Raw genomic sequence first — 27,904 nt, 5'->3', positions numbered from 1 at the left:
CACCTGTGATCCGAATAGCTGTGGCTCTACCCGGACGATTTCCTCCATCATGACCCTGAGCTCCTCCTCAGAGAAACTGGGGTGTCTTTACCGTGCCATGGGGTGGTGTGGGTGATGTGTGGGGTGGTGTGTGTAGTGATAAGTGGGGTGATATTTAGTGGTGTGTTGTGTGAGGTGCGTGGAAGTTATGTGGGTGATGGTATTGTGTGCCTGTGGATGCTTGGTAGTTGTTTGTGGTGTCTCTCTCTGGCCCTCTTTCGGTAATTGTGGTTGTAGGGGTTTGTGGGTGATGTGGGTGTGTGTTTTATATTGTAATGGGTGTGTGGGAGTGGCGTGTGTGTATGTGTATCAGGTGTGTGTATTTTGAATTGTCAAATGTGGCTGTGTTTTGTAAACGTGTGTGTATTTTGAGCGTGGATTCGTGTGTCGTGATAGTGTGGGCATATTTCTGTTGGCGTGACGGTGGAGGTTTTGCTTTTGCCAGTTTATCCCTGACCTTTGGTGTGGCGGAATTGTGTGGGTGTCTGAATTTTGGCGGATTCCGAGCTGTGGGTCATAATAGCTGTGGCGGATTTCCGCGGCCGCGGCGGTGTGTTGGCGGTCTTCTGCACGGCGGTAAGCGGCATTTACTGCGAATGTTGTAATGATCACCTATGTGTCTTATGACTCACACAAAGCCAAATTCAGTCTGTCAAGAGGATACATTTGATCAAGTTGCTTCACCAGAATTTAAAAAAATATTGTGGCATCCATGTTTATCAAGCGAATCAGATGACAGGGAATGTATTGTCGAGGATTTGTTCCCTATTTTTGGTTTTAGCATTATGTTAGCCTTTAACATGGAGGTAGAAACTCACGTAGCAGCTATCTGGAAGGAAACAGGTCTTCCAAAGGCTTTTTGTGACATCTGTGCATGTTCTCAATCTTTTCTTTTGTGTGAAAATGACTAGTGAAGGACCCTTATCGATTGCTTTCAGCGTATTCCAATTAGTAGCTCTAGATGTTTCTCCTTCTGCCTTTATTTCCATGGACTCATTGGTGCCAACTTAATTTCAGCTCTGAACTTAGGGCCTTGAGGAAACCCTAATAACTGGAAACCGCCTTTACCACGCAGCCGGAACCACACAGTGCCTTTCCAACACAGGCAATATAACAAACGCATCATTACCACATGCTCCTTTACCACACAAGTCGTAACAACGACTTGCTTTTAGGGAATGCGCTGTTGGACTAGTGCTGGATTTTAAGTCCAACACCTTCCCTACTGTTGCACACATTCGAGCAGAAATAGTAAATTATACTATTCCAAAATCCAGCGCTTCCCTAAGGCAAGTTGCTGTAATGACTTGCATGGTAAAAGAACATGCGGTAATGACGCATTTGTTGTATTGCGCGTGTTGTAAAGTCATGCATGCTAAACACATGCATGGCTCCGTCATACAAACCTAATAACATGTCTACCCCTAGGACCATGACTTCTTACATCTAATTCCTCTTCTCATCCATCACATGCATGGTCGAAGATGAGATGCCATCAATGCATGCCTCTTGAGACTCCCAGAGTTTAAGCTTTGCCACAAGTATGTAGTCTTTACTTGTGTATTCCCTATCTACATTGTAGAACTAGCTGTAGTCTCTCACATTGTCATGAAACCTCCTTCTGGAACCCAAGATTGCTCATCCCAGACTTTAATATTTTTCTGGGTGCTCCACTGCTCTCAAATGTTTTTCCAGACCAACCCCTTTTCCATGTAATACTAAATTGAAGTCCCCATCTAGAATTATCTGTTCACCTCCACAATTAGAGAGTTTATTCAGGAGCTCCTGTAAATATTCATTTTACCTTGGATTAGGGACATAAACTTTAGTCAGCATCGTTCTTCTTTCTGTATTTCCAACATGATTAAGTCCCATGGGATGATTTTTGTTCTCTATTGTCAATACTGGAATCTGCTTAGGAATCAATATTGCCATCCCTTACTTTTTTTCTTGTGGTGGAAGCCATAATCTTCATTGGATGATCCTTGTCAGAAAGCCTGCACACCTCCCACGGGGTCAGGCCCACTGTTCAAGCTTCATACAAGCTTCATGGTACTCATGGATAATTAAACGCCTAATGTACTCCCAGTGCACCATACGGACACAAGTTCAGTCCTTCTCAGTTGGATGCAGTTCTGCATCTCTCCCCTCTTGTAAGCTTTTCTTTGAGTCAATATGAGTACAGTATTACCAGTATACCTCTCGGCCTATTAGTCAATTTATTTGGATGCTTACCAACTCTGTGCAGTCTTTCAATTACCACAGGAAAGAGCCTTTTTGAGCACCACTCTAAAGAGATCCATTACACATTGCAATATGTCATTCCCTTCAATGCCTTTCTTGAGTTTTCATGTTCTTATATTATCCCTTCTGACACTGTTTCTTAATTTTTTCCACCTACCACACAGCTGCTCAGTTATGTCACTGCTCATGTGAAAGGTATGCATGTCACCCTAAAGGGGTGCTATTGAAAACCCACGAGGAGGTTTCTCTAAGTAATCTTGGATTTGCATAATTTTCTTGGTGCTGCCAGACATAAGTGGACCCTTAGGTAGCCAGGGGCAGCCTTGCACTTCCATTTATCACACATTAGGTAGCCAACGGGGGGGCGTGACTTGCCGCAAATGGCATAGGACGCATGCCTAAGAGCTGTGGAGGCCTGGGCCCCACCCGTCCCCTATCCTGCATAATATTGGCCCCCAATGTACTAACGCTCTCCAAATAAAGTTCGGGGGAGCCAACCGGAGGGCGACAACTGCTGATTCATAGCAAACAGAGAGGAAAAGCACACTTATGCTGAGGTGGCAATGACCCTTCCAAAATGGCGGCTGCACGGAGCACGGGCAGCAAAAGACCTCCGGGTTGAGTGGAGCCATATGAGTTGTGCTTGCTCTTGCCGCCCACCAACTCAGGAGGTAGGCCCGATCCAAATCGGTGCGGTGCAGCTCAGGACTGCAGACGGCGGACACCGGGAGGCAGCCTGCTATGGTCAGGCCAGACAGACGAGGGCTAGCGGACGCCCATGAGAACATAGACCGCCAGAAGAGTACACCCCCTGGTAAAGGAGCGGTCAATGACATGAACCTAGATATGTCCAACAGAAGGGCGAAGGCTATGCGGTGATAGCAGAGACCCCAGCAGCAAGGACAATGCCCCATCCGGGATGGGCTGCCTGGATGAGTGGAGCACAAACGAGGGCCTGGTGAGGAGGCACAGCTGACTTTGTGATGCTGCATGTGAAGGGGGGTACCTGAGCAGCTATCGGAGTAACTGCTAAAACCCCGGGAGGGTTGAGACGTGATGCAGCGGCACTGGACTTACTACACAGTAGCATTAGAGCTATCTTGCTGAACGGGAGACTCAGACTGAGCTACAATTCAGCCATGGGAATCACTGGAATCCGAGCCAGGTGCATCCACATACTTAGAGGCCTAGAAGGGCTGCCGGCTGCCCACTAGAACAGAGGCCATCAGAGGAAAACATCCGCTGGCACCAGAGCGGTGAGTGACATGCACCAGTATACGGCTAACAGAAGAGCGAAGGCTGTGCGGCAGTAGCAGCGTCGCTCTATTCGACCTGGGTGCTGGGTCAAGGGGAGCGCAAACTGAGGACCGGGCGGAGGGGTGCAGCTGAATTTGAGGATCCGCATGTGAGTGGGGTGATGTCTGAGCAGCTACCGGGGTAAATAATAAAGTCCTGGGACGGATGAGCGGCAACAATGTAACACAGAATTTACTACTCAGAAGCACTAGTGCTGTTTGGCAGCATGGGAGACACAGACTGCGCCACAATGCAGTCGGGGGAGTCACTAGAAGCTGAGCCAGGTGCCCCCACACACCTAGAGGCCTAGACCATATCAGGACGAGGCACACTGGTGCACCACCCTGAACCTCGCCAGCTGTGAGGCAAAGGAAGGCGGTTAAGGTGAACACAAGAGGCCTGATAACCACAAGGGAGTTCACCGGAGGCCTACTGGACAGCAGGTAAAGAAGCCACATCCTTTGGACTAACGCTAACCCTTAACTTGGGGATGGAAACCTGCTGAAAGTTTAGGGCAGTTCCTCATTAACATTCCAAGAGCATGGGCAAGTATTCCTGCAGGCTCGCAATGGAAACTAACGGCATGTCCTGTAAGGCACTCCCTGGGACAAAACAGATGAAGCCACTACAGAAAACATGGACTCAGTGACCACCCCTGTCACTCCTTGACATTTTGCAGGCAATTTTGGCCTCAGACGAAGCCTTAGAAACTAAAATAGATTCTCTGAGCTCAGATCTAGGTTGTTGCGAGATAACCATAGACGCCTGGCTAAAAGAGTTGCCACCAACGAGGGAGCTATGTCGGAGGTCACCTAAGAGCTGACAGCTGCCCGTGCTCAACTCGCCACGCAGGAAATGCGCATGAAAGCATTAGAGGCCAAAGCTGACGACGCAGAAAACAAATCGTAGCTCAACAATCTCCGAATAGCTGGACTCCCTGAATGACTGCAGGGGGGCAACATGGTCACATTCCTAGAAGGATTGTTGCGCGCCGAGATAGCACCAACGGGCCGAGATAGCACCAACGGGCCTATCTGCCTTTTTTTGCACTGGGAAGAGCACACCATGTCCCGGTCAGATCATTGCCTCCGGGGATGCCCCCCAGGCCTGTGGTGGCCCGTCTGTCATTTTACAAGGATCGAGACCACATCCTGAAACAGGCCAGAGAGCTGGGCACCATCACCTTTGAGAACCGTAGAATTATGATCTTCCCTGACTTCTCCTGTGAGGTTCAGCGGCAAAGGGCGCCTTTATGGATGCAAAGAAAAGGCTGCACGTTTATGGGTGATCTCCCCGGAGGGGACATGATTCTTTACAACTTCTCAAGAACTTTGGTCGTGGATTGACCTACAACCAAGAGCTGGGCCCAGTAATGAAGGCCAGATGCACACAGCACGGTCCCGCCCCGGCCTACTAGGAGAAAACTGTGTACTGCTATACTTAATAGAATAATTCCTAAGATGATGCATGACGTATAATACCTCACCACTAAAAATAGCACTCCAGCTAAATGGAAGGGCGGATGGGTGCTTGAGTGCTTGGCCGTGGGCGCAACTACATCAAGTCTCCCCTACATGAAAGTTACGATTATCTGTTACGTAAGAGTTTGGATGGGAGGGGTTATTCTTCTTATCCAGGGGAAGGGGAGTTGGGAGTTCTTATTAGTTGGGGGATCACTGGATCTATGTGTTGGACTTCACTCTCAGGTATACTAGAGGCGAGGACAGAGAAGGTACCCAAACAGGCTTCTATATCGATATGGCACCTGAGACTAACTACAAAATGATCTCCTGTGATGTCCAGGGAATACACTCCTTAGCAAAAAGATACAAAATATTTGCGTATCTAAAATGCGGAGGAGTCCACAAAGCCCTCCTTCAAGAAACGTATATGATGGCCAAGGAGGGGACGGTGCTGCAGTGGCGGTGGAGGGGACAAGTGTATTATACCACATGCTCGGCCTTTGTTGGGGAGGGGGGTACTGATCTGGGTCGGGGCGGGTGTACCATTCCAACATTATAGCTCAGTTGTGGACCCTGAGGGCAGATATGTGGCAGTCATGGGAAAACTCAACGGGCGAGACATCTCTATCATAAATATATATGGGCCAAACTCTCATTCCTGGCAAAATCCTCCACCAAGCTGTCTTCTTACCTAATGCATGATACAATTATCGGGAGAGACTTTAATTGCATAGCAGACCCTCACCTGGGTACGTCACACCCCTGCTCGTTGACTTACCCACACACTGTGTAGCTTGAGGGCTAATGGAATGGCAATAGCACTGGGCGCTTGCGGATTCCTGGAGACACAAATACCCCCATGCCCGGGAGTACTCTTATTTCTCTCACATGCATGAATTACATGTGCCACTTGACATGTTCTTATATACTACTAACATACTACCTCAAGTACAGGGCACTGAATATCTCTCTCGAACCCTATCAGACCACAACCCAGTATTAACGCACCTCAGCTGGAGCCGAGCAGTGGCCCGAATTCCCACTCGGAAACTATTACCTGAGACATTAGAGAACCCACCATTCCAGACCGCCCTTAAAGAGAAAATTTGCTCCTATTTCACCTACAATGCGGGGACCACAACTTCACCCCAAATAGAGCGGGATGCATTTAAGGTAGTTCTCAGAGGACACTGTTTATCTGCAGCACAGAGAATTCGGAACACATTACTGCAGGAACTCAGGGAAGTGGAGAACAACCTGAGGGGGGTAAAGCAAAGGTGCCATGAGCACCCAGGGGTACAGGCAGAGCTGAGGGAGGCTAGAGAGAAGGTGGCAACACAGACTGAGAGGCTCCGTTCTTAGTATTATAGGGCCTACGTTGAAAAATCCCATGCAGAAGGTGACTGCCCCAGCTGCCTATTAGCATGGCTGGCCAACCCAACAAAATGGGGAATGCCCATAGTGGAAGTACATACTGAAAAGGGGAAACCTCTATATACCCAAGAGGAAATTAACAACCACTTCCTAGCACACTATACAATAGTATATACTAGTAAAATACAATTAGACAACACCACGGTGCAGGAATATCTGGTAGATGTAGATCTCCCCAGGGTGACAGTTGACGAAGCAGACGCTCTGGGCACAGATATTTCTGTGCGGGAAATCCAGGCAGCAATTAAAGAGCTTGCAAAAGGCAAGACTTCGGGATCAGATGGGATACCAATAGAATTTTATGCTACATGCACTACAGAGATAGTTCCCTGGCTATTGGATGTCTGTAAAGCTGCTGGGCAGTCAGGGAATCTCCCAAACACCACATGAGAAGCTATAGTAATACCGCTCTTGAAACCAGGGAGGCGAGCAACAGATGTGACGGCATATAGATAACTCTCTATGCTAAATACGAACTATAAGATACTAAGCAAAATCCTTGCCACCTGACTCCTCTCTCCACTACCACAAATCATACATCCTAACCAAGCAGGCATTATCCAGCATCGTAACACAGAACAAAATATACAAAGAATGCTGAATATAATGGAAGTGAACAGCCAGGGGCGGGAGGAGGCAGTCGTATTGACAGTAGATATAGAGAAAGCTTTTGACAGCCTAGAATGGGACTACCTGTTTGGAGTTATGCTCTGTGTGGGTCTAGGATCGGGATTTGTGCGATGGACGAAACTACTATACACAGCCCCAACAGCCCGGGTCCGTACTGGGCACACATACTCAGAGAGGTATGCGGTACAGAGAAGAACCAGGCAGGGGTGCCCCGTCTCCCCCCTTCTGTTGGCCATAGCAATGGAACCACTAGCAAGCCTGGCTCGAGCAGGCACTCATTACAGAGGAGTCCAGACGGGGGGATAGCGCAAGCATAATGCTATATGCGGTTGATGTCTTGCTATTCCTAAGAGACACTCATGGTTAATTAGACGGGGGAAAACATTACTGTGTCATTTTGGAAAGGTGTCTGGTTTAAGGGTTAACTGGCAGAAGACGAGCCTTTTCCCTACTGGGCCTGAGACACAGCCACCTGCAGTACTCAATGAGTTGCAATGGGAACCTAGATGCCTAAGCTACCTGGGAGTAAAAATATATCACAATACGCCAGACATCTTTGAGGGAAATCTAGAGCTGACAGTGAGAAAACTGAAGACCCACATAGAGTTCTGGAAAACACTCCCGCTAATGGTGTATGGGTGGATAGCACTGCTGAAGATGGTGGTGCTCCCTGGGTTCCTCTACCTATTTGGAACACTCCCTCTCTGGATCCCACGGCTCTTTTGTGGCACTAAATGCCACACAGGGGTCCTTCATATGGGGGAACAGTCGACACAAGGTGGCCTTTACTACCCTAAAGCGGCCGTCCAAAGAAGGAGGTCTGGCAATGCCTGACTTCGAGTCATATTACTTAGCCGCTCAACTCCAATGGTACACTCAGTGTTTGGCGGGTAGACAGGCAGCGAGAGGGGACATGAGACCCACGATACCCTTCTTGCCCATACTTACTAAAACACTACTGAGAGTTGAAGAAACAACAACTTCCCCCACAAGGAGCACAATCGACTATACTGTATAAAACCGTGCTCAAACGACTCTTAGTTGGCCAGAATATCGATAAATGGCAAGTACTATGGGTGAACTGACTACTAGTCTTATGGCAGCGCTCATCCATGATAGCTGAACACACATTTAGAAGGTGCAGAGGGAAGGGTGGGTGGGGGAAAGAGAAGAAGAGGGGCAACTGTTTAAACTGTGTAACCAAGAATGATTAACAATGTAAACACGTAATGAGACCTACCTATCTTCCTTCCCAAGTTGGGAATGTTTTGTTGTATGTAGAAATGATAAAATATGCTTTAAAAAAATAAATAGATAGCTGACAGTGGTCAGTTTCATCCTGAACTTAGCACCAGGCCTTACAAGCTTGCTTTTTCACCCAGTCCCAAAGTAGGGACGTTTTGTTTTTTAAATTGCATTTAGGCCTGCCCAGTTCTACAAGATGCAGGCCGGTCAGTCCAAGATCAACAGTATGTTGCTCCCTAGAACAGTCATATTGTTTAGCATTTCCCTGCCTGTGCGCTGTATATAGCAGCCCATTCCACTCTGCATAGGTTCCAAAAATCCTAATTCAGATCCAGAACATCCAGCACAGACAAGACCCATTATACATGGCCTGTGAGATAAGTGTGAAGTGAACATCTGCGCACTGAACATGCACTATAGAATACTTTTGTTTTATGTTAAAGGGCTGAGATTTATTGTTAGCAAGTTCCTGCCCCTTTAAAGTCCCAAGGCAGGCTCTGAGATAGCTGGAAATTTGCGATGTCTACCACATAGTCCATGAGGTTGGTACCAGGCTTCATTCTAAGGGTCATAAAACAAGTAGAGCCTTGCTCCCTATATCCGTTCTGCTTCACATTATAGAGCCCTTTACCTCCACATTACGGGTAGCCCTCCATTAGGCCCTTTCTCCTCTCAGTTATACAACTTGCTCTACAAGCATACTATGGCAAAAGCAAGGTATGTGCCTACAGTCTCATGAGGTGGTGCCACCTCCTCACTAGTCTGAGATACATTGTGTGCATTCACTATTTTAGGTCGACTTTCCACCCTGAGCTGCTCATCGCCACCAAACAGAGGGTGCACAGGCCACTCCCATCCTCAGCAGGAAGGGATACATGAATGATTCAGGTGCTTGAGAAACAGCAGCTTTACACTGCTCCCATACATAACCAGAGGCCTCTCCTGGCCCCACGTCTGGTGGCTCCTTGGCTCTCCTCATCAGTCAACCAGGGGCATTGTCTTGGGATCTGCTGCAGACACCATATTGCAAGCAGTCCTTGGTCTCTGAATGTCCAGAGCAAAGGGGGATCAGTACATCCCAGGTGTCAAGAGACTTTCCATTGTGTCAGCCATCCACTTCACAATGACAACGGGTAGCTCTCTGCCTTTGCACCATAAAGGTAGGCCAGGCCTGGCACAGGTGTGATAACTCCAACTTAGAGTCTGTGCACCACACAGGAACCGCTCTCAACCATGCATTGTAAACAACGCGGACTCTCCCATGCAAGCGTAACCGCGCTTGCCTAAACAACGCATGTCTTTTTCTGTGCCTTAACCACGCATGTTCTGAACTACACATATGTGTGGTTAATGCACAGAAAAAGTCATGCTTTGTTCAGGTGAAGACGGGGAGGACACAGTGAGGTTAGTGGGGCTGGGGCAGGGGGTGGATTAAGGGCTTAGGGTTGGTTTATTTTCTTTTTAAGGGACTGGGGTGGGGAGTTTGGGTATTTTTTTAAGGGCTTAGGGTGGTGGGGTGGGCTATTTTGTTTTTTAGGGTTGGGAGTGAGGGGGTTGGCGTATATTTTTTATTTAGGGTGGGGGTGGTGTAGTTTATTTTTAAAGAGGTGGGGGAAGCTTTAAGGAAGGGAGGAGGAGAGAAGAGGAGGAAGGATCGGGAGAGGACACGGTGAGGTAAGTCAAGTTGGGGCAGGGTTGGTGGGTAGTTTTTAGCGGTGGGGTGGATTTAGGGCTTGGGGTGGTGGATGTTGGGCTACTTTAGCTTTAGATTTTAAGGACAGGGGTGGGGGGCAGAGTCGTTTTTTTTTACTGCTCAGGGTGGGTGGGGAGGTCGGGGTACTTTCGTTTTTAGGGGCTAGGGTGGGGGTTTGGTATAGTTTCTTTTTAAGGGCTTCGGTGGGTGGGGGCGTTTGGAGTAGTTTCCTTATTATTGGCTCTGGGCTGGTGGGGGGGTGTCAGGGTAGTTTAGGTTTTAGGGGTGGGGTGTTGGGGTGTTTTTTCTTTAGGGCTCAGGGTGGCTGTGGAGTCTGGGTAGTTTACCTTTAAGGGGGGGTCAGGATGTTTTCTGTTTTTGGGGTTTAGGGAGGGTATCATGTTAGTTTTCTTTTTATGGGGCAGGGGTGGGCGGGTTGGGTAGTTTTTTTTAAAGTTTGGGGCGGGTGGTTGGGTCAGCATACTTTAGTTTATGGGGTGGGGTGAGCAGGGTTGGGATAGTTTTTTTTAGGGCTCAGGGCAGGTTGGGGGTCAAGGTAGTTTAGGTATTAGGGCTGGGCATTGTTTTGGGCCTCAGGGTGGATGGCGGGTGGTATGATAGAACCACGCACACTGTTTTGCATGCCGTTTCCACGCATACCTTTACTAGGCATGCTTTTAGAATGAAAATTTGTTGGAAAGGCATGCGTGGTAATGGCATGCATGAAAACAACACGGTCATGGTTCCAAACACGTTTGTTCCAGCATGCGTGGTTCCATTATACAACCACAGCACATGGATCTTACTCGAAATTCTAAATTCCATTTTTGACGAGTTAAACATCAGACATTGTGGGTCCATTTATATGGTGTGGGTGAGGGTCAGAGTTGGGCGGGAGATGATTTGGGTATCTTCCTCAGAGACATCGTGGGAAGACAAATGAGGAAATAATGTCCCCGACCAATTAGGTTGCATGACTTTGTCGAATGCAGCTCAAGGATGAGTAGGTTAAGTTTGACTGATGGACGGTTGTGGTTTTCTAAAGTGTAGTAACTGCAAACATGGATGAGAGCTGTTTCAGTTAAGTGTAGAGCATGGGAACTAGGCTGGAAGGTACCTAAACAATTGTGAGTTGTTAAGTGACAAGTCTCTTAAAGACCAAAGGTTCCAAGACTTTGTTTATGTACAACCTGGGTGGACCAGGGCATTAGGAGTCAGAACAAGAGTATGCAGGCAAGCTTTAACTACTCTGTCCTGTTTGTAGAGATTACTGATGCTACCGCTACTTCCTTCTTGCCACAGCCCAACCACCGCTCCCTTTAATCCACTTAGACAGGCATAGAGTGAATGGAATGGCAGGCATAGATTGTTCTGGCATGCAGAACTTTAACCCCTCGCACCCCAAATCTTGTCTCCTGTGGTTTCTACGTACCCTGTACCTAGAATTTATTCAGCACATTGTATACTACATATTTGTTGGCATTGTAGCACTTTGGTGTCAGAAACTATAAACATAACATAGGTGCCTGAGTGTGTGTCTGTCTTGCGGTTTATTGATGTTCTATGGGGCTTTTGTACCGTTTATTAATGCTAGTATGACTAATGCTTGCAACCTGCATCAGTGTTTCTTTTTCCATCATGCCTGGTTGCCTTCTAAAGCAATGTCTATTTATTCAGGTCGCCGTGCATGAGATCGGGCATGCCCTTGGACTGACCCACACTAACCGCTTTGGCTCTGTCATGCATCCAAACTACATCCCGGAGAATGGGCGATTCGAGCTCGACTGGGAAGATCGAAAAACAGTTCAGCAGAAGTATGGTCAGTGTACAAGTATAATCGCAGATGTAGATGCTTTATTCATGATATCCCCATTTGTGTGAGCTTTTGAGATCATACATGCCAGGAGCGGTCACCAAAACAGATCCCACAGGACCACCGTCACCATCAGGGGCAAGCACAATGTGCCAAGAATGACCTGCTAAAGGTAGCAGGTGCTGCCTGATTTATCCTAGGCCACCGTCGCTTTATGTTAGATGGGAGGCAAAGATAACTATTCTTCTAGGGTATTCCACCCTTTTATCATTTCCAGAATGTCGTGCTGCCAAACCAGTGTGGCCAAAATATCAACAATGTAAGTATATATAGGTAAGTATGGGTGTACTTTACTTAACTCCATAGATATGCACTTTCACAGTATGTATATATATATATATATATATATATATATATATATATATATATATATATATATATATATATATATATATCTTCGGTCTACATAGTTGTGTACTTAAGAGTAGTACATTTATACTTACCACACTTAGGGCCAGATGTAGCAAAGTAGCAAATTGCGACTTGCAATTTGCGAGTCCGTGCGACTCGCAAATTGCAAGTCGCAATTTGCTATGCAGAAAGGTGTCTCAGACACCTTCTGCAACTCGCAATGGGGTAGCAAAGACCCACCTCATTAATATTAATGAGGTGGGTCGCAGTTTGCGACCCCATTGCGAGTATGGGCACTCACGGGGATGGTGGCCTGCTGGAGACAGCAGACCACCATGTCAGTGACTGCTTTTTAATAAAGCAGTTTTTTTTTCTACCTGCAGCCGGTTTTCCTTAAAGGAAAATGAGCTGCACTTAGAAAAATAACCGAAACCTTTTGTTTCGGTTTTTTTCAGGGCAGTTAGTGGTCCATTGGACCACTGCCTGCTGTGAAAAAATATTTTTTTTTTCCAGACACAAAGGGGAAGGGGTCCCATGGGGACCCCTTCCTATTTGCGACTGGGTTACCATCCACTTCAAGTGGATGGTAACTGCGATTTCATTTGCGACCTCTTTCGCGGTCGCAAATGAAATTGAATAGCATTGCGAGTCGCAAATAGGAATGGAACACCCCTTCCTATTTGCGCGTTGGAAATGCATTTTGCGAGTCGGATCCGACTCGCAAAATGCATTTCTGCATAGCAAAGAGGCTTTTGCGCCTCGCAAAGGGCGTTTTTCGCTGTTTGCGAGGCGCAAACCCTTTGCTACATCTGGCCCTTAGCTTCTCTCTAATTTGACCATGATATTGTGTTACTGGAGTGTTTTACATTAGCACCCGTAACATTACATAAGGGCACATTCACAGTTTTTTGTTAGCCACGAGGAGATTAAGGGCGACATGTATGAATATTTGGCATTGCGATTCCCTAATTGCGATTCCTTGAGAATCGCAATTAGGGAATCGTAATTCCAAATGTAAGGAATTCCATGTGATTCCTGTGGGTCGCAAATAGACCTGCCTCATTAATATCAATGAGGTAGGTCGCAATTTGCGACCTACCGGGTATCGCTAACATCACAGGGATGGTGGGCTGCTGGTGTCACCAGACCACCATGTCTGTGATTGCTTTTAAATAAAGCAATATTTTTGTTTAAAAGATGCCCGTTTTCCTTAAAGGAAAACGGGCTGCGTTTAAAAAGAGTAGGCAGTGGTCCGTGGGATCACTGCTTGCTCTTAAAAAACGTTTTCGCATGCATTCACAAAGGGGTAGGGGTCCCTTAGGGATCCCTTCACCTTTGTAAATGGGTTAGCACCAATTTTAAATTGGTGCTAACTGCGATTGTTTTGTGACCGCATTCACGGTCACAAAACAATCATACATACCATTTAGATACAGTAGTAGGAAGGAACGCCCTGGACACGCCCCTTCCTAATACCGAATAGCAAAACCCAAATTGCGATTTGTTACCGAAACGCAGTTTGGCTTTGTACATCCCAAAAAGCATTTTTCTAGTCGCTAACGGCCCGATTCTTCAAATCGGCCCGTTTGCGACTAGAAACATGCTTTGTACATCTGGCCCTAAGTGATTTGCCCTGAATCCCTGGATGTTGTGTTGACGCCGAGACTCGAACCATCTGTCTCATGGTCTAGTTTCAATTACTGCAGGTATCATGAGCAGTGTTTTACCAGTCAAAAAAACACATCTGGGCAGTTAGTAGGGAATATTCCTGGTTTTAAAGTAGTGAGGAGAATGTACATGTAGTGCCTTGTTTGAATCTGACTGGCACTGATTGGCCACTAATGCTGACGTCTACGTCTGGGGGAGTTGGGGTGCAGTGGGTATTGTCAGTTACTATCCCAGCAGTCATGTTCTACAGTACTTGAAGGTTAAAAAGCTGGAAGCTGGTTCTTGGTGGCTCCACCCATCAGGACCTTTCAAAGGTCCAATCTAGCTTCTACTAAGGCTCCTACCATATTGGCTCTGTTACCTCTGGGCAAAAAGGATGACCCTCCAGCAAAACGGATATGAAAGAAACAATAAGGTATGCGAGGCAGAGCATATGAGATGAAGATCATGACCAAGAGTTCAGGAGACGAGGTACAGTGCTGCAGCGTTCAAAAACAGACCGAAGGCATGTTTTAAATACATTGATGGCTATGTGGGCCGCAACAGCAGGATGCTTGGAAAGTCCTTGAAGCAGAAAGTCTGCAGAATGACACCCACAGAGATAAAGGAGGATACAGTTGGCCAACCAGGAGCAGGAAACACGCGGGAAGCAGAGACTGCAGAGGTATCGATGCAAGCATAAGGTTGGACAGGATTAAAGCAGTGAAATGTTGTGTGGGCCCAGATAGGAGTGTGTTGGCATAAACAGCACAGACATCATTATCTGTTAAGAATCATTAAGAGGAAGCAAGTTCATCAGGGAGGACGTCCGCAAAAAACAAAAACTATGATCACCTGAATACAGCCTCTTGTTACCAGACCTTGAATAAGTGTTAGAAATCCCTCAACCAGAGGAGAGTGACCCTTAAACATCAACAAGGGACAGGGTAGTGTCTAACTAGAAAGACAAATAAGACAGCCTATATGAAAAATAAGGCAATCTTATTTGTCTTTCTAGTTAGCTCCCTCGAGCTCTGATGAAATACACTGCGGGGTACCCCTGCAGTACTCTGATGCAATACAATGCAGGTGGGCCATTCAGCCCCCTGCATCCCTGGGGATCGCCACCTCCCCGGCGCTTTGATGCAATACAGTGTTGGGGGCCGCATGGCCCTTGCAGTCCCAGGGACCACCACCTCCCCGAAGCTCTAATTAAATACAATGTGGGAGGGGCTTGAGGCCCCACCCGCAGCCCCAGGGACTGCCATCTTCCTGGGGGTATTTTTTGTTTGTGGGGGGCTGTGCTGCCCCCCTCAAGGATTCATAGATGGCCCTGAGGACCACCACCTCCCAGAGCCGGCTCCTGCTTTGTCCCGGGTTGCCCACCCACAGGACATAGCTGTTTGCTCTGACTTGGCGGGAGCTGTCAGTCAGAGCAAACACTTCACTTTCTGCAAGTGAGAGCTGTTAAATAGATCCCACTTGCAGAAGGTGACGTTTTCATCTGAAACAGATGAAAACATTTCTCCCACAAGCAGGGAGCTGCAATTTAAAGCAGCTCCCTGCTTGTGGGAGCAATGCCGGCTCCTGCAGTACGTGGGGAGCCAGCTAGGACCACAGGGCCTTCAGGCTAGACCCAAGGTCCTGTCACTCTCTCTCTCTTCCATCCCATAAAGGGATAGAAGAGAGCAAGAGATTGTTATAGCAATGGTCTCTCTATACAATGGCGTCAAGTAGTCAGACTAGCAAGATGTTTGATAAGAATGTAATAGTTACATTTGGATGCATAGCAGAACAGAGTCGCTTCTGGCCTAATGGCCAAGGTCTTGTGCTGTCACTTAGTAGGCTGAAGGTTCATATTCTAGTATAGCTTAGCAGTGTATCTGTTTATTTTCTAGTGTTTTCACTGTTAAACATTCCTAGTGATAGAGCATCAAAGTCTTTTCCCCCTCAAAATCTGTGATTTGAATATCATAGTTAAGTCTGGATACTGCACAGTAAGGAGTCACCTCTGACCTAGTGTTTAAGGTCTCAGAAATGCACACTAAAGGTTAAGGGTTCTAGTGTAGGTGAGTCTGTGGTCATATCCTGTTTTAGTTTCTTTTCAACTATAGATATTTAAGTTACATACTGAAAGGTGATTTTACTTGTTTTAATTGACAAAAACATTTTTCTTTTCAATTTGTCTGAAAATATCTCATTCTAAGCCTAAATACATCTCTCTCTCTCAATCTCCCACTGACGCTCTCTCAGGGTTGGGTGGTTAGGGAGGTTGGCCCCAAGCCATGCCCGGGGGCCAACCCCACTGTACATGGTCAAAGGTCATGAGTGGCACAAGGTTGGGTGGTTACAGGGGTTGGCCACAGTAGCCAATTGCCGGCATGCGCAACGTGGTTGGATTAACATATAGTAATGAAAATGACTTTGCTTTAAAACAAACATAGAATTTCACTGAAAAAACAAAGGTTACAGGAATGTTATAGTTAGGAAGAAGAATTTAAAAAAGCATAGAATTCACTTAAAAAAGCAAAGGTTACAGGGACGTTATAGTTAGGCTCACATTTTAAATGTACAAAACCATAGAAATTCACCTGTTATAGTTAGAGTTATCTCAAGTAACTATAACTTGTGCCCTAAGGTAACCTTAACTTGCGCCCTCACCATGCACTGCTAATCATCCCACAAATTATGGCACTCATGAAATCTTTGATAACATCATTGATAATAACAATGTAATATTTGCAGTAACCTTTTTGACATACAACTGTGCATGGTGGGGGCACAAGTTATAGTTTCTTAAGATAACTATAACTATAACAGGTGAATTTCTATGGGTTTGTACGTTTAAAGTGTGAGCCTAACTATAACGTCCTTGTAACCTTTAGTTTTTAAGTGAAAAAAAATATATATATATCTATCTAAATATATATATATGTATGTATATGTATGTATATGTGTGTGTGTGTGTGTGTGTGTGTGTGTGTGCATCTGTGTGTGTACATATATTTATATATATAAAAAAGGTATCTGCCACTTCATTAAAAGGCAGAAAAAGAGAGTTGCACCCAACATGTCAACTTCTCAAGCACAAAGCTTTATTTAAAAAAACAATTAAAAAATCAATCTGATTAAAAAAAGGAAGGTATATACTCCTATGGCAACGCATTTCAACACTGAAGTGTCTTCATCATGGCCAAATTGAAAAAACCTGTACACTTTCCCACCTAAACTTATATACCCCTTATTAATAGACATAAAGAAAATACTACCTTATGCAGGATAATTTCAAATATACCATAAGGGGCAACAAAGTAAATAATTAAAATAGATTAAAATAAAATGCTAACAACAAATTAAAGTGTCCAGTATATTACTGGAATTATGTTTCTAATATTAATCACTCTAATTCTCAATCATATCATGTATCCCAAATAAAGACATACAATGACAAAATTAAGTGCAATTAATAATACTATATATAAAGGAAAAATTAGACCATATCATCCATGTTATATCAATTAAACATGAAAAGATTCAACAAACCATGTTCCATTATTGATGCCCCATAACTAAAAATTAATTATGAAAAAACAATTTAGGGCTAGTGCCCAAACAAATTAGGGCTAATGCCCACAATATAAGTGTCTTCATATCGGGAAATAAGAACCCTTCATATCTAAATGATAAACTGATAAAAATTGCTGATATCGGAATGTCACAGGTTATAATCATTATCAAGAGCGCCTAACTGGAGAGATCAGGAAAGGAGAGAGTGCACAAATACATTATTTAATACTCACATTTGTCCAACATGCACATGAAGTTCCACATCCTCATTGAGGCCCCCCGTTGTCTTAGTACCAAGAAGGATAATAAATTCTGATTCCCTTATCCTAAGAAGCCTCTCCCTGTCCCCTCCACGTGGATTCCTATCAATCCTATCAATTCCAAAGTATGCCAAACAATCAGCATCTCTATTATGCATCTTTGACCAAAGTCTCGCAACCGGGTATGAGGTGTCATAATTCTTGATGGCCCTGTAATGTTCCAAAATCCTCTTTTTGACAGGACCAATAGTGCTGCCAATATACCGTAAACCACAGGGGCATTGTAATACATTAATGCAGTAATCTGAAACACATGAGATGGGTTTGTTAATTCTTCTAGTCTCACCAAAGACTGTTTTATACATCTTGACATTCCTGCTGTTTTTACATCTACCGCACTTATGAAAACCCCTCTGCTGCTTAAACCAACCAATGTTTGTATTATCTTGTTCACGTAAATAACTATGAACCAGGATATCATGTAATGATTTTGCCTTACGATACGTGAATTGAGGACAAGGAGACAGAGTTTTCCCTATTATGGGTTCATGTTTTACCAAATGCCAATGTCTCATCACTATCCTCCTAACCACTTGACTCGCCATATTATAAATTGTAATCATCCTCATTTCAGGGATTATATTATTATAGGAATCCACAGGCAGATACTGTATCCACCAGATGAAAGTAAGTAACTTGTTTTTCTGTTGGATACATCTACCTGTGGATTCTTCACCTTTTGAATAGAATCCCAAAGCAGTCCCCCATTCAGAAGTGGACGCCTTCCTGGCTATACCAAGAAGTCCTGCAGCACAGAACTAGCCTCATGGCTGTCCCTCCTCACTTTTGAGTTTAGGCAGTAATTTTTTGCAAAAGTGCGGAGGGAAGCCCAAGTTGCCACCTTGCAGATGTCAACAACAGGTACACTTATAGCCAAAGCAGAGTAGTAGACTTAGCTCAGGTAGAATGACTGTCTTTGTCAGTGCTTAACATATTTTAATGCAAAGAATGACCCACCTTTACAGCGTTCTTTTGTGGACGGATTTGCCATTCATCTTGCCCATGTAGCCAGCTAGGAGCTGATCGTCCGTCCTAAACTCCCTCGTCCTATCCATATAGAAGATTAACACTCTCCTTGGATCCAGACGGTGCAGCCTTTGCTCCTCCTTAGAGGGATGGGGAGGAGGGTAAAAGGATGGCATGGTGATGGACTGCCCTAAATGAAATGGAGTCACTATCTTTGGCAGGAAAGTCGCCCTGGTTCTCAGAACCACCTTGTTAGTATGGAAAGTGGTAAACGGGGGTTTTACACTCAGAGCTTGCAGCTCATTAGCACGCCTAACCTACGTGTTCACTATGAGAAAAACAGTTTTAAATGTAAGGAGCCTCAATGGGCAACTATGCAATGGTTCAAGCAGTAAACCCATCAGGTACATCAAAACTAAATTCAAATCCCACTGAGGCATTATGAATAGAGTGGGAAGAAACATATTAGACAAACGCTTAAGAAACCTTAGAACTATGGGGGACTTAAACAAAGAGGGTTGGTCAGGTATGCAAATAAGTGCAGAAAGATAACTCTTCACTGCACAACTGCACAGCCTTGTTGTTCCAAGGAAAGAGCAAACTGTAAAATACTGGACAAATGGGCCTTTAGAGGATCAACATGTTTGTTCTCACCCCATTTGAAAAAACTTGGCCCATCTACTGGCATAGACAGTTTTGATGGAGTGTCGCCTGTCCGATAAAATAACGTCCACCACTTGAGGGTGAAGAGAAAAGGAATTCAGATTGCCCTGTTTAATCTCCAGGCATGTAGGTGCAGGCTCTGGAGCTGATGGTGTAGAACCTGCCCCTGTGACTGTGAGAGGAGATCTATCCTGTGAGGGAGACGGAGCAGAGGGCACAGTGAAAGCTGAAAGAGGTCTGTGTACCACACCCTTCTTGGCCAATCCGGGGCTATTAATATGAATTGGGCTTGGTCTTGGCGAATCTTCCTTCAAACCCCAGGTATCAAGGGTATTGGGCGAAACGCATAAAGCAATTGACTGGTCAAGGCTAAGTGAAGTGCATCCCCCAGCACTCCCTGCATCAGACACTGATGGCTGCAGAACGATGGGCAGTGCACGTTCTTGCAAGTGGCAAACAGGTCCATTTGAGGCGTACCCCACAACTGGAAGACATTGAGAACTACCTCCAGATGGAGACCCTACTCGTGGTCGGCTGAAAAGTGCCGACTGAGGCTGTCCACATTTATATTGAGGACTCCTTCCAAATGGTTTGTTACTATGCAAATCCGATGGTCCTGAGCCCACGACCAAAGTCCTAGAGCCTCACTGAAGAGAAGGTACGACCCTACTCCTCTCTTTGTTGATGTACCACATCGTGGTAGTGTTGTCTGTCAGGACTTGAACCGACTGACCGCGATTGGAAGGGATGAAGGCCTTGGGAGCCAGACGTATCAATAATTCAGCATTTTCTTTAAAGCACGCTACTCACCCGTAGGGTCTCGAGGCGTTGTGGGGTAGGTTCTTAAGATTCAGTCGAAGAGCAAGATCTTAAGGTCCTTCCTGAATTGAGGTAACGATGGCGAATGTTTTGCCTGTAATTCCAACATATTGATGTAAAACATCTGTTCTTCAAGAGAACTAACTCCCTTGATCTCTAGATCTCCCAGATGTGCTCCCCACCCTAGAGTGGAAATATCTGTTACTACTGTGATCACTGGAGACGGTGGGCAAAACGGCCTCTCTTGTGATAGATTGCCGTCCACACTCCACCTTTAAAGATCCACTGCAGTGTCCCTGGAGACTCTTATTGACTCTTTGAGATCTCTGTTGTGTTGAAACCACAGCTTGCAGAGGCACCACTGGAGAGCCCTCATGTGCTAACTTGCATGAGTGACCAACTGAATACAGGAAGCGAACAGACTGAGCAGGTGTAGGACCTTTAGAACTGGAATGACCGCTCCATCCTGAGACAACGGAATCATAGCCTGAATGTCTTGAATCCTCTGTGGAGGCATGATTCATTGTTATGTCCTGTACTGTCCCTATCAACAGGAGGTGCTGAGAGTGCTCCAGGTGTGACTTGGGCATGTTTAACGAAAAGTTCAGGTTTAACAACAAACGGATTGTCACCTGCAAATGGTGCAGCACCAACTCTGGATACTTGGCTTTTAGCAACCAATAGTCCAGGTAAGGAATTACTGATATTCTCCACCTTCTGAGATGCGCTGCAACCACTGTTATCACCTTTATGAAGACTCGAGGTGCGGAAGTATGACCAAAAGGAAGGACCGCAAACTGGTAGTACTGTGTCCCTACCATGAACCAGAGATACTTTCCATGAAACTTCAGAATGGGAATGTTAAAATACACATACTGCAAGTTGATAGAAGCCATCCAGTCTTACTTGTCCAGACAAGAAGCACCTGATGTAGGGTCAGCATTTCCAATTTCACCTGTTTGATGAACCAATTCAAAATCACCCGGTGGGGGCTGCATCGTTGACTTCTGGCTCCCCTCACTGCTGAGGGTCACCTAGGACTCCCCTCCTAAGGTTGAGTCCCGTTGTTCTTTCCTGGTCCCCAGCAGCTCACAACTTTTCTTCTGCAACTCATGCCTTTTGCCATGGCTTGTTGGTGGTTTTTCCACACCGCTAACAGACTGCAACTCTTTTTCTGACAGGGGACATTGACTGCATCACTTCTGGAACTCTCCTTCTGCTGCTGGTCTTTACCGTCAATCTGGTTCTGCATCTTCTGAAGGGTGGATAGTGGCTCCTGCCCCAACTGGACACTCCAACTGGAACTGGACTTGGTCCCCTTCATCTGCAGGTCCTCTTCAGTCAGGAGCCATCTTCTGTTTCTTCCAGTCTTGCACAGTTACTTTTACAAAGTTTATCTGTGGGTTTGGGAAACACCAGGTACTTACCTCTTCCACTTACTTGGGTGGGGGTCTGCCATTCGCATTCCATTGTTGTAGTATATGAAAGTGCCGTCCATCAGCCTTCCTCCTTCACAATGGATAGGGAGTAACCACTCCCTGTCCATCACCACCCTAGGGGTGGTGCCAAGAGCTCCTCCAGGTGGCCACTTGATTCTGTCATCCTAAATCCGAGGTGGGCAAAGGCCTCTGGGAGCATCTGAGTTGCTAGGTCAGGCTGGTGACGTCACAGCCCCCTCCTGATAGGTGGTCACCCTGCTAGGTGACCAATCCCCTTTTAGGGTTGTATAGGGTCTCATTCTTGGGTGGGTCTTCAGATTCGATGTGCAAGATTCCAGCAGGACTCCTCTGCAATGTTTACTTCGACTTCTGGCCACTGGAATCGCAACTGGAACTGGACTTCACAGGAACCTACAATCTGCAGCTCCAGCGATGACTTTGCTCTGCAACATTGTTTCTCTGGCTCCTTCCAGCAACTGCAACATTTCCCAGCTGTGCGTCCTCTGAGAGCAACCAGTCTGCACCAAGAAGCAAGATGGAATCTCTCTTTGAGTGAAGGAGTCACACCCCTGCATCCGCAGGCACCATCTGCAACGACAACCGGCAGCGTGGATCCTCTCTCCTGCCACTCTCCATGGATCCTGCAACACAAATGGAGGTCTTGAGTGGTCCACTCGGTCCCCTCTACCAGCTGTCCAACTTTGGAGCCTGTGCCTCTCCTTGCAGAACAGTACCCCTGTACACTGCGACCCTTGCAGCTACCAAGGCTTGTTGGCTCTTCTTCCAAGGGATATTCAGGCTCAGTGTAGCCCCGGCCTCCAGCACACTTCAATGCAATGTGTAGTTTCCTGCCTGCTGCTCCAGCGATGTGAGACTCCTTTCCAGGTGTACTGAGTGGGCCTCACTGCGACTCCTGTGCCTGCTGCCTGTGATTTGCCTGTGGGGGCTGCATCCTCAACTTCTGGCTCTCCTCACTGTCGAGGGTCACCTGGGACTCCCCCTCCTTGGGTTGAGTCCCCTCAGAGCTTCCTGGTCCCCAGCAGCTTTACAACTTTTCTTCTGCAACACTTGCCTTTGCCAAGGCTTGTTGGTGGTTTTTTCACACCACTGACGGACTGCAACTCTTTTTCTGATGTGAGATATTGACTACATCACTTCTGGAACTCTCCTTCTGCTCCTGTGCTGCATAGCCGACTCCTGATCTTCACCATCGACCTGGTCCTGCATCTTCAGAAGGGTGAGTAGTGGCTCCTGTCCCAACCAGACACTCCACCTGGAACTGGACATGGTCCCCTTCTGTCAGGATCCATCTTCTGTTTCATCCAGTCTTGCTTGGGTCTTATACAGTCCTTTTACAAAGTTTATCTGTGGGTTTGGGAACAATCAGGTACTTGCCTCGTCTCTCCTGGTTCCTGGGGGACACTCTGGTACTTACCTTTTGGGGTTCCTTGTTCCTCCAGCTTCCCTCTACAGATTCCACTTACCTGGGTGGGGTGTCTGCCTTTTTCATTAAATTTTTTTAGTATACGGTTTGGTCTCCCCCTGAAGTCCCTGTTGTTTACTGTTATTTCACTGTTTTCTATTGCTTTCTATGCCCATTCCTGATTACTAAGGTGTATATAATAGTATGTTTACTCACCTGCTAGTAGAGTATTGCCTATACAGTATTTTAGTATTTGTTTCACTAAAATAAACTACCTTTATTTTTCTAACACTGTGTGGCTCTTTCATTTGTGTAAGTGCTGTGTGACTATAAGTGATATTGCATAAGTTTTGAATGTCTCCTAGATAAGTCTTGGCTGCTCATCCACAGCTACTGCTAGAGAGCTTGGCTTCCTAGACACTGACTACACCGCACTAATAGGGGATACCTGGACCTGGTATAAGGTGATAAAACCATAGGTGCTCACCACACACCAGGCCAGCATCCTACATTCATGATATGAAGTAATCTCTAACAGGAATTCCTCCAGGGGATAACAACTCCCATTCAGGAGAAGTGTCCAGCTCACTTGCCACTCTCCTTCAAAGTCATGAGAAGGCAGAGGGATCTCTCCTTCTTCGAGGTCTTGCTGTTCATCTAAATACTGCTGCTCCTCCAAGAGCCTCCAGGCTTCCCTACTAGACCTCTATCTGGACGCCAGCTGCAGCATCGATAGGGAGTGCCCCAATGTCGAGGATGTCTGTTGCTGCACCGGTGAAGCTGGAGCCGGCACTGGGATCTTACTCTGGGCAGGAGCAGAATGACTCAACACCGAACAAGATTTATCCAAGGTCGGTATCAGCGCCGAGAGCACCATCATCAACTAAGGTGATGGTGTCTTTCTCTGTGCCATTCCAGACCACAGATATGGAGATATGGGCAGAAAACGTATGAATGGAGCCTGCCTATCCGGTGTTGAAAAGCCTCCAAGGTTAAAGGCCAAAGGACCTGTGGGGTCCGCAGGCGCACCAGCAGGGGCCATCGCCCTGTTAAATATGCTAAACATATAATTTAAGAAATCTGAGGAGTCCGACCCAGGAGCCAGAAAGGTTCGAAATTCGTGTGGAGGGTAGGTCTGATTTGACTCCTGCTCTTCAACCTCCTGGTCCTGTGGAGTAACAGGAGAGAACTGCGCTGCAGGACTCGTGGGCGATGACGAGATCGCAACCAAAGACGGCACCAGTGACATATCAGGTGACTTCGGTTGTGGAGGAGACAGGGTGGGACTCACCTCCCAGGTCGAACAGCTCTGAGACTTAGAAGCTGGAGACAAAGACTGAGGGCTAGTGTCTCAGGATAAGCGACGCCAAGAGCGGTGGTGACGCTGCTTCTTCTACGACCTCAAAAACTTGTGGGATGACGACTTCTCTCACGGCCTGGATCTTCTCCTTCTTAGTCTTTGCCTCCCTTTCCTTTAGTGCCTTTGGGTTCATACTCTGACAAGAAGAGTAACCCCCAACGTCGTGGTCAGATCTCAGGCACCAGAGGCAATTTTCATGTGGGTCAGTGACTGATACATGACCGCAACACTCTGTACAAGTTTTAATGCGCGACTTTTTCGGTGGAGACATTGTCGCACAAAGAAAACTCAACAAAGAAGCTGGACACAATGTAACCACTTGGAGAGGTAGAAAAACCGTTAGCATCAAAGGCACAGAATAAAAGAAAGTGATCTGATGTCAGCCCGCCAGAGAGGACTTCTTATGGCTCTGATGACATCAGACGGAGTCGCGTGCTGAGCCATTCCATTGTGACATCCACAATGATGTGGAGAGCTAGGAAGAAAACATTTCTGTTGAATGCTGGTGCATTGGTAGTACTGAAAAGGTGACCAATCGACAGGTAGATGTATCCATCAGAACAAGCAGAGCGGAACTACACTAGTGTGGCTGGAAATTCAGTGTTGTTGCATCTGCCATGTTCAATCAGAACACTGTGCCAGGACAAACACTGCCTTAGAAAAGCAGACTGACCCCATGCACCACTAAACTACCTTCACTTCAGTCTCAAGAGACAGCTCAGAGTCCACACACTCACCCTCAGAAACACAAGAAACTATTGAGTGAAGGACCATGCAAGCCTCAGACGCACCAACTGCAGAGGGCCCAATTCACAGCAAAGTACAAAGAAATATATACAAATGGTACCATAGGAGTTGGCAGAGCTGGAGAACCACGGGCGAAACTTAAGAAAACTGACGACAGAAACTGGAAATGTTCAGCGGGCGCATTGGAGGAGATCCAACAACAGAGTAGCCCTGGCAGCATAATGAAAATCCGTGCAGATTCCAGACCACGTTCCAGTGAAGGAAAAAAAACAACAAAATATAGGGCAAAGAGTAGAAAAAACACAGAAAAACACAAATATCAGACCAAGGTCTTTCAGGCACCCCACAGACAATCCAAAATATCTAGTCTGTTTTCAATATTTCCTTAAAACGGCCAGTTGTAAGCTTGACGTACGTTTCAGAAGTACCGGAAAAACGGATTGAAGTCAAATCAGTTATGTAAAAGTCATTTAAAAAACAGGAATCCACCGCACGTCACTCAGACAAAGAGATGAGTATAGCGCTGCAAGAAAACCAGGAGTGGTTCATTGTGAGGGTGTAGCTAGAGATGTATAGAGGGTAAATCCCAGTGCTTAACTTGTTCTTATTGTTTCCGGTGCGGAGCGCCGGCACTTATTTTTGAGGTCCGGCGTTTCTTCTTCTGCCCCAAGCATTTGCTGTGAGCAAAAGGCACATATGGGAAAGACGGAGGAAGAGAAAAACGGAAAAGAGTGACAAAGGTAGAAAGCAGAAAGCTGTTAGAGTGAGCTGAAGGGGCAAAGAGTGGCTTTAAATGGATTTAAGAGGCCCGAGATGGCTTCAGGATTACGCTGCCTCAGTATTCCGTGCTGGCATACTTAAGTGCAACAGCCAAGTGTTTAAGAGGAGGGCTTTGGGCACGGACACGTTTTTATTTACAAATTAAGCATCGCTAGATCCAGACCGTACACTCTTTTTGGGACTCCCTTTCTTCTTGACACCCTCAACCCCTCTGCAGTAGGAATGGCTCGCCATCCAGTCCTCTCCAGTCTTATACCCTGCCAAGTAAGTTGCAGAATTCTGATCTTAGTTTAACGATGGGTCAATGTCCTAAGTTGGTTTAGTGCATCTTGAACTCTCAGCAGTTATCCTTACCCACTGGCAGCAGTCCTTTAAAGAGCTCACGTTGCTCAGTGTTACAGCATGTACCCGATCAACTCTTTCACTTTAGATGGGTGTTTTTGCTTATATTCACTTTTTAGTGCAAATGTCACGGATTTTGTTGTACAAAAGTTTAAAAACATGTTTGGTGTAAATATAGGTATTTGTGCTGTTTAAAAATGTATTGCTGAAAACATTTTCTTATATGTGCTATCTTCTGAATGTGTTTATTTACTTGGCAACTGAGTTTAGCTAAATGTCCCTGTGAAGAATTCTTTCAAGGCTGTACATTGCAGTTTCCGGAAGGAGCCACTGGCTGGGTTGTGACTGGCTAGATTGCTCCATTGTTTTAAGTCTGAAGACACTTCCTTGTTTTTAGGTGTTGGCCTGCAAACAGTTCTAGCTGTGTGTTGTGAACACCTAATGTGTACAATACCAATACTTAGAACAGGCTTTGGTTTAGCCCATTGATTATCGTTGGTTGGCTTTTTTTGTCAGTCTGATTTGCTTGCTTCTTATTTGATGACTTTCATTCCTCTTCTTGTATTTGTCCCTCCCTTTGAGCACAGGTGTCTTTAACAATCCTTCTTTTTGGATGACTTGTATCCCTCCACAGCTCACTTCAATGAATCACCTTTTTTCTTTTTCTTTTAACCAGTGCTTAATTTGTGCTTGTTGTTTCCGGTGCTGAGCACCAGCACTTATTTTTTAGGGCCGGGGCTTATTCTTCTGCCTCAAGCATTTTCTGCGAACAAAAGACACATTTGGGGCAGATGGAGGAAGGGAAAAACGGAAAAGCGTCACAAAGGGAGACAGTAGAAAACTGCAAGAGTGAGCTGAAGGGGCAGGGAGTGGCTTTATGTGCATTGAAGAGGGCCGAGATGGCTTCAGGATTACACTGCCTCAGTATTCTGTGCTCGGACATTTAATTGCAGCAGCTGCGTGTTTAAGAGGAAGGCTTTGGGCACCGGCACGTTTTTATTTACAAATTAAGCACTGATTTTAACACTCCATGGGAGTGTGTGTTTTCTTGCTCTTGCCCATTTGCTTCTTCCCCCTTTACTTCCCACCCCACGCTCTCCCTCTTTTACTGTTATTCACATCTCCCATCTCATCCATAAAAGTGCAGCAACAGATATATTTTTGTGATGTCTGTGTAAATAGCAGACGTTATCAAGCTGATTTTTTTAATATGCTGCATTCCATGTATTGCATGAAAGTTCAGACTTTGATACACAAAGGAGAAGTTATTGCATTGGGGAAGAAGGGAGCTGCTGCGTTCCCTCCGCTGGTAATTTGAGGCAGAAACTGTACTTTGCATGACTAAAAAGGAGGTGTCTCCTACTGGAGGCCCATAAATCTGCTACCTAGGCTGCTACTAAGCATCAGATGGCCGGAGCATATGTTTTAGTTCTGTGTACTATGGAAAAAAAGTAGGCTTGGCAAGCATTTTTCTTTAAATTCTGGCATTTCTTCATTCTTTTTAGATTCTCTTCGGAGTTTCCTGCAGTATTTGAAACATCACTCATGCTATTTCTAAAGCCT

The 27,904-nt window shown here is 46.0% G+C and overlaps 1 protein-coding gene across 1 annotated transcript in view; it reads left to right on the top strand.

Moving 5' to 3' along the window:
- Positions 1–27,904, top strand: part of LOC138245773 (matrix metalloproteinase-21-like) — a 126,164-nt gene that overhangs the window by 66,215 nt on the left and 32,045 nt on the right. Inside the window, exon 5 of the mRNA XM_069199665.1 lies at positions 11,722–11,863. Coding sequence (XP_069055766.1) covers positions 11,722–11,863 — 142 coding nt within the window. The remainder of the gene's footprint in view (positions 1–11,721; positions 11,864–27,904) is intronic.

This window comes from Pleurodeles waltl, chromosome 7, assembly GCF_031143425.1.
Source record: "Pleurodeles waltl isolate 20211129_DDA chromosome 7, aPleWal1.hap1.20221129, whole genome shotgun sequence".
Taxonomy (NCBI): Eukaryota; Metazoa; Chordata; class Amphibia; order Caudata; family Salamandridae; genus Pleurodeles; species Pleurodeles waltl.
This window is presented reverse-complemented; position numbering and strand designations above follow the sequence as displayed.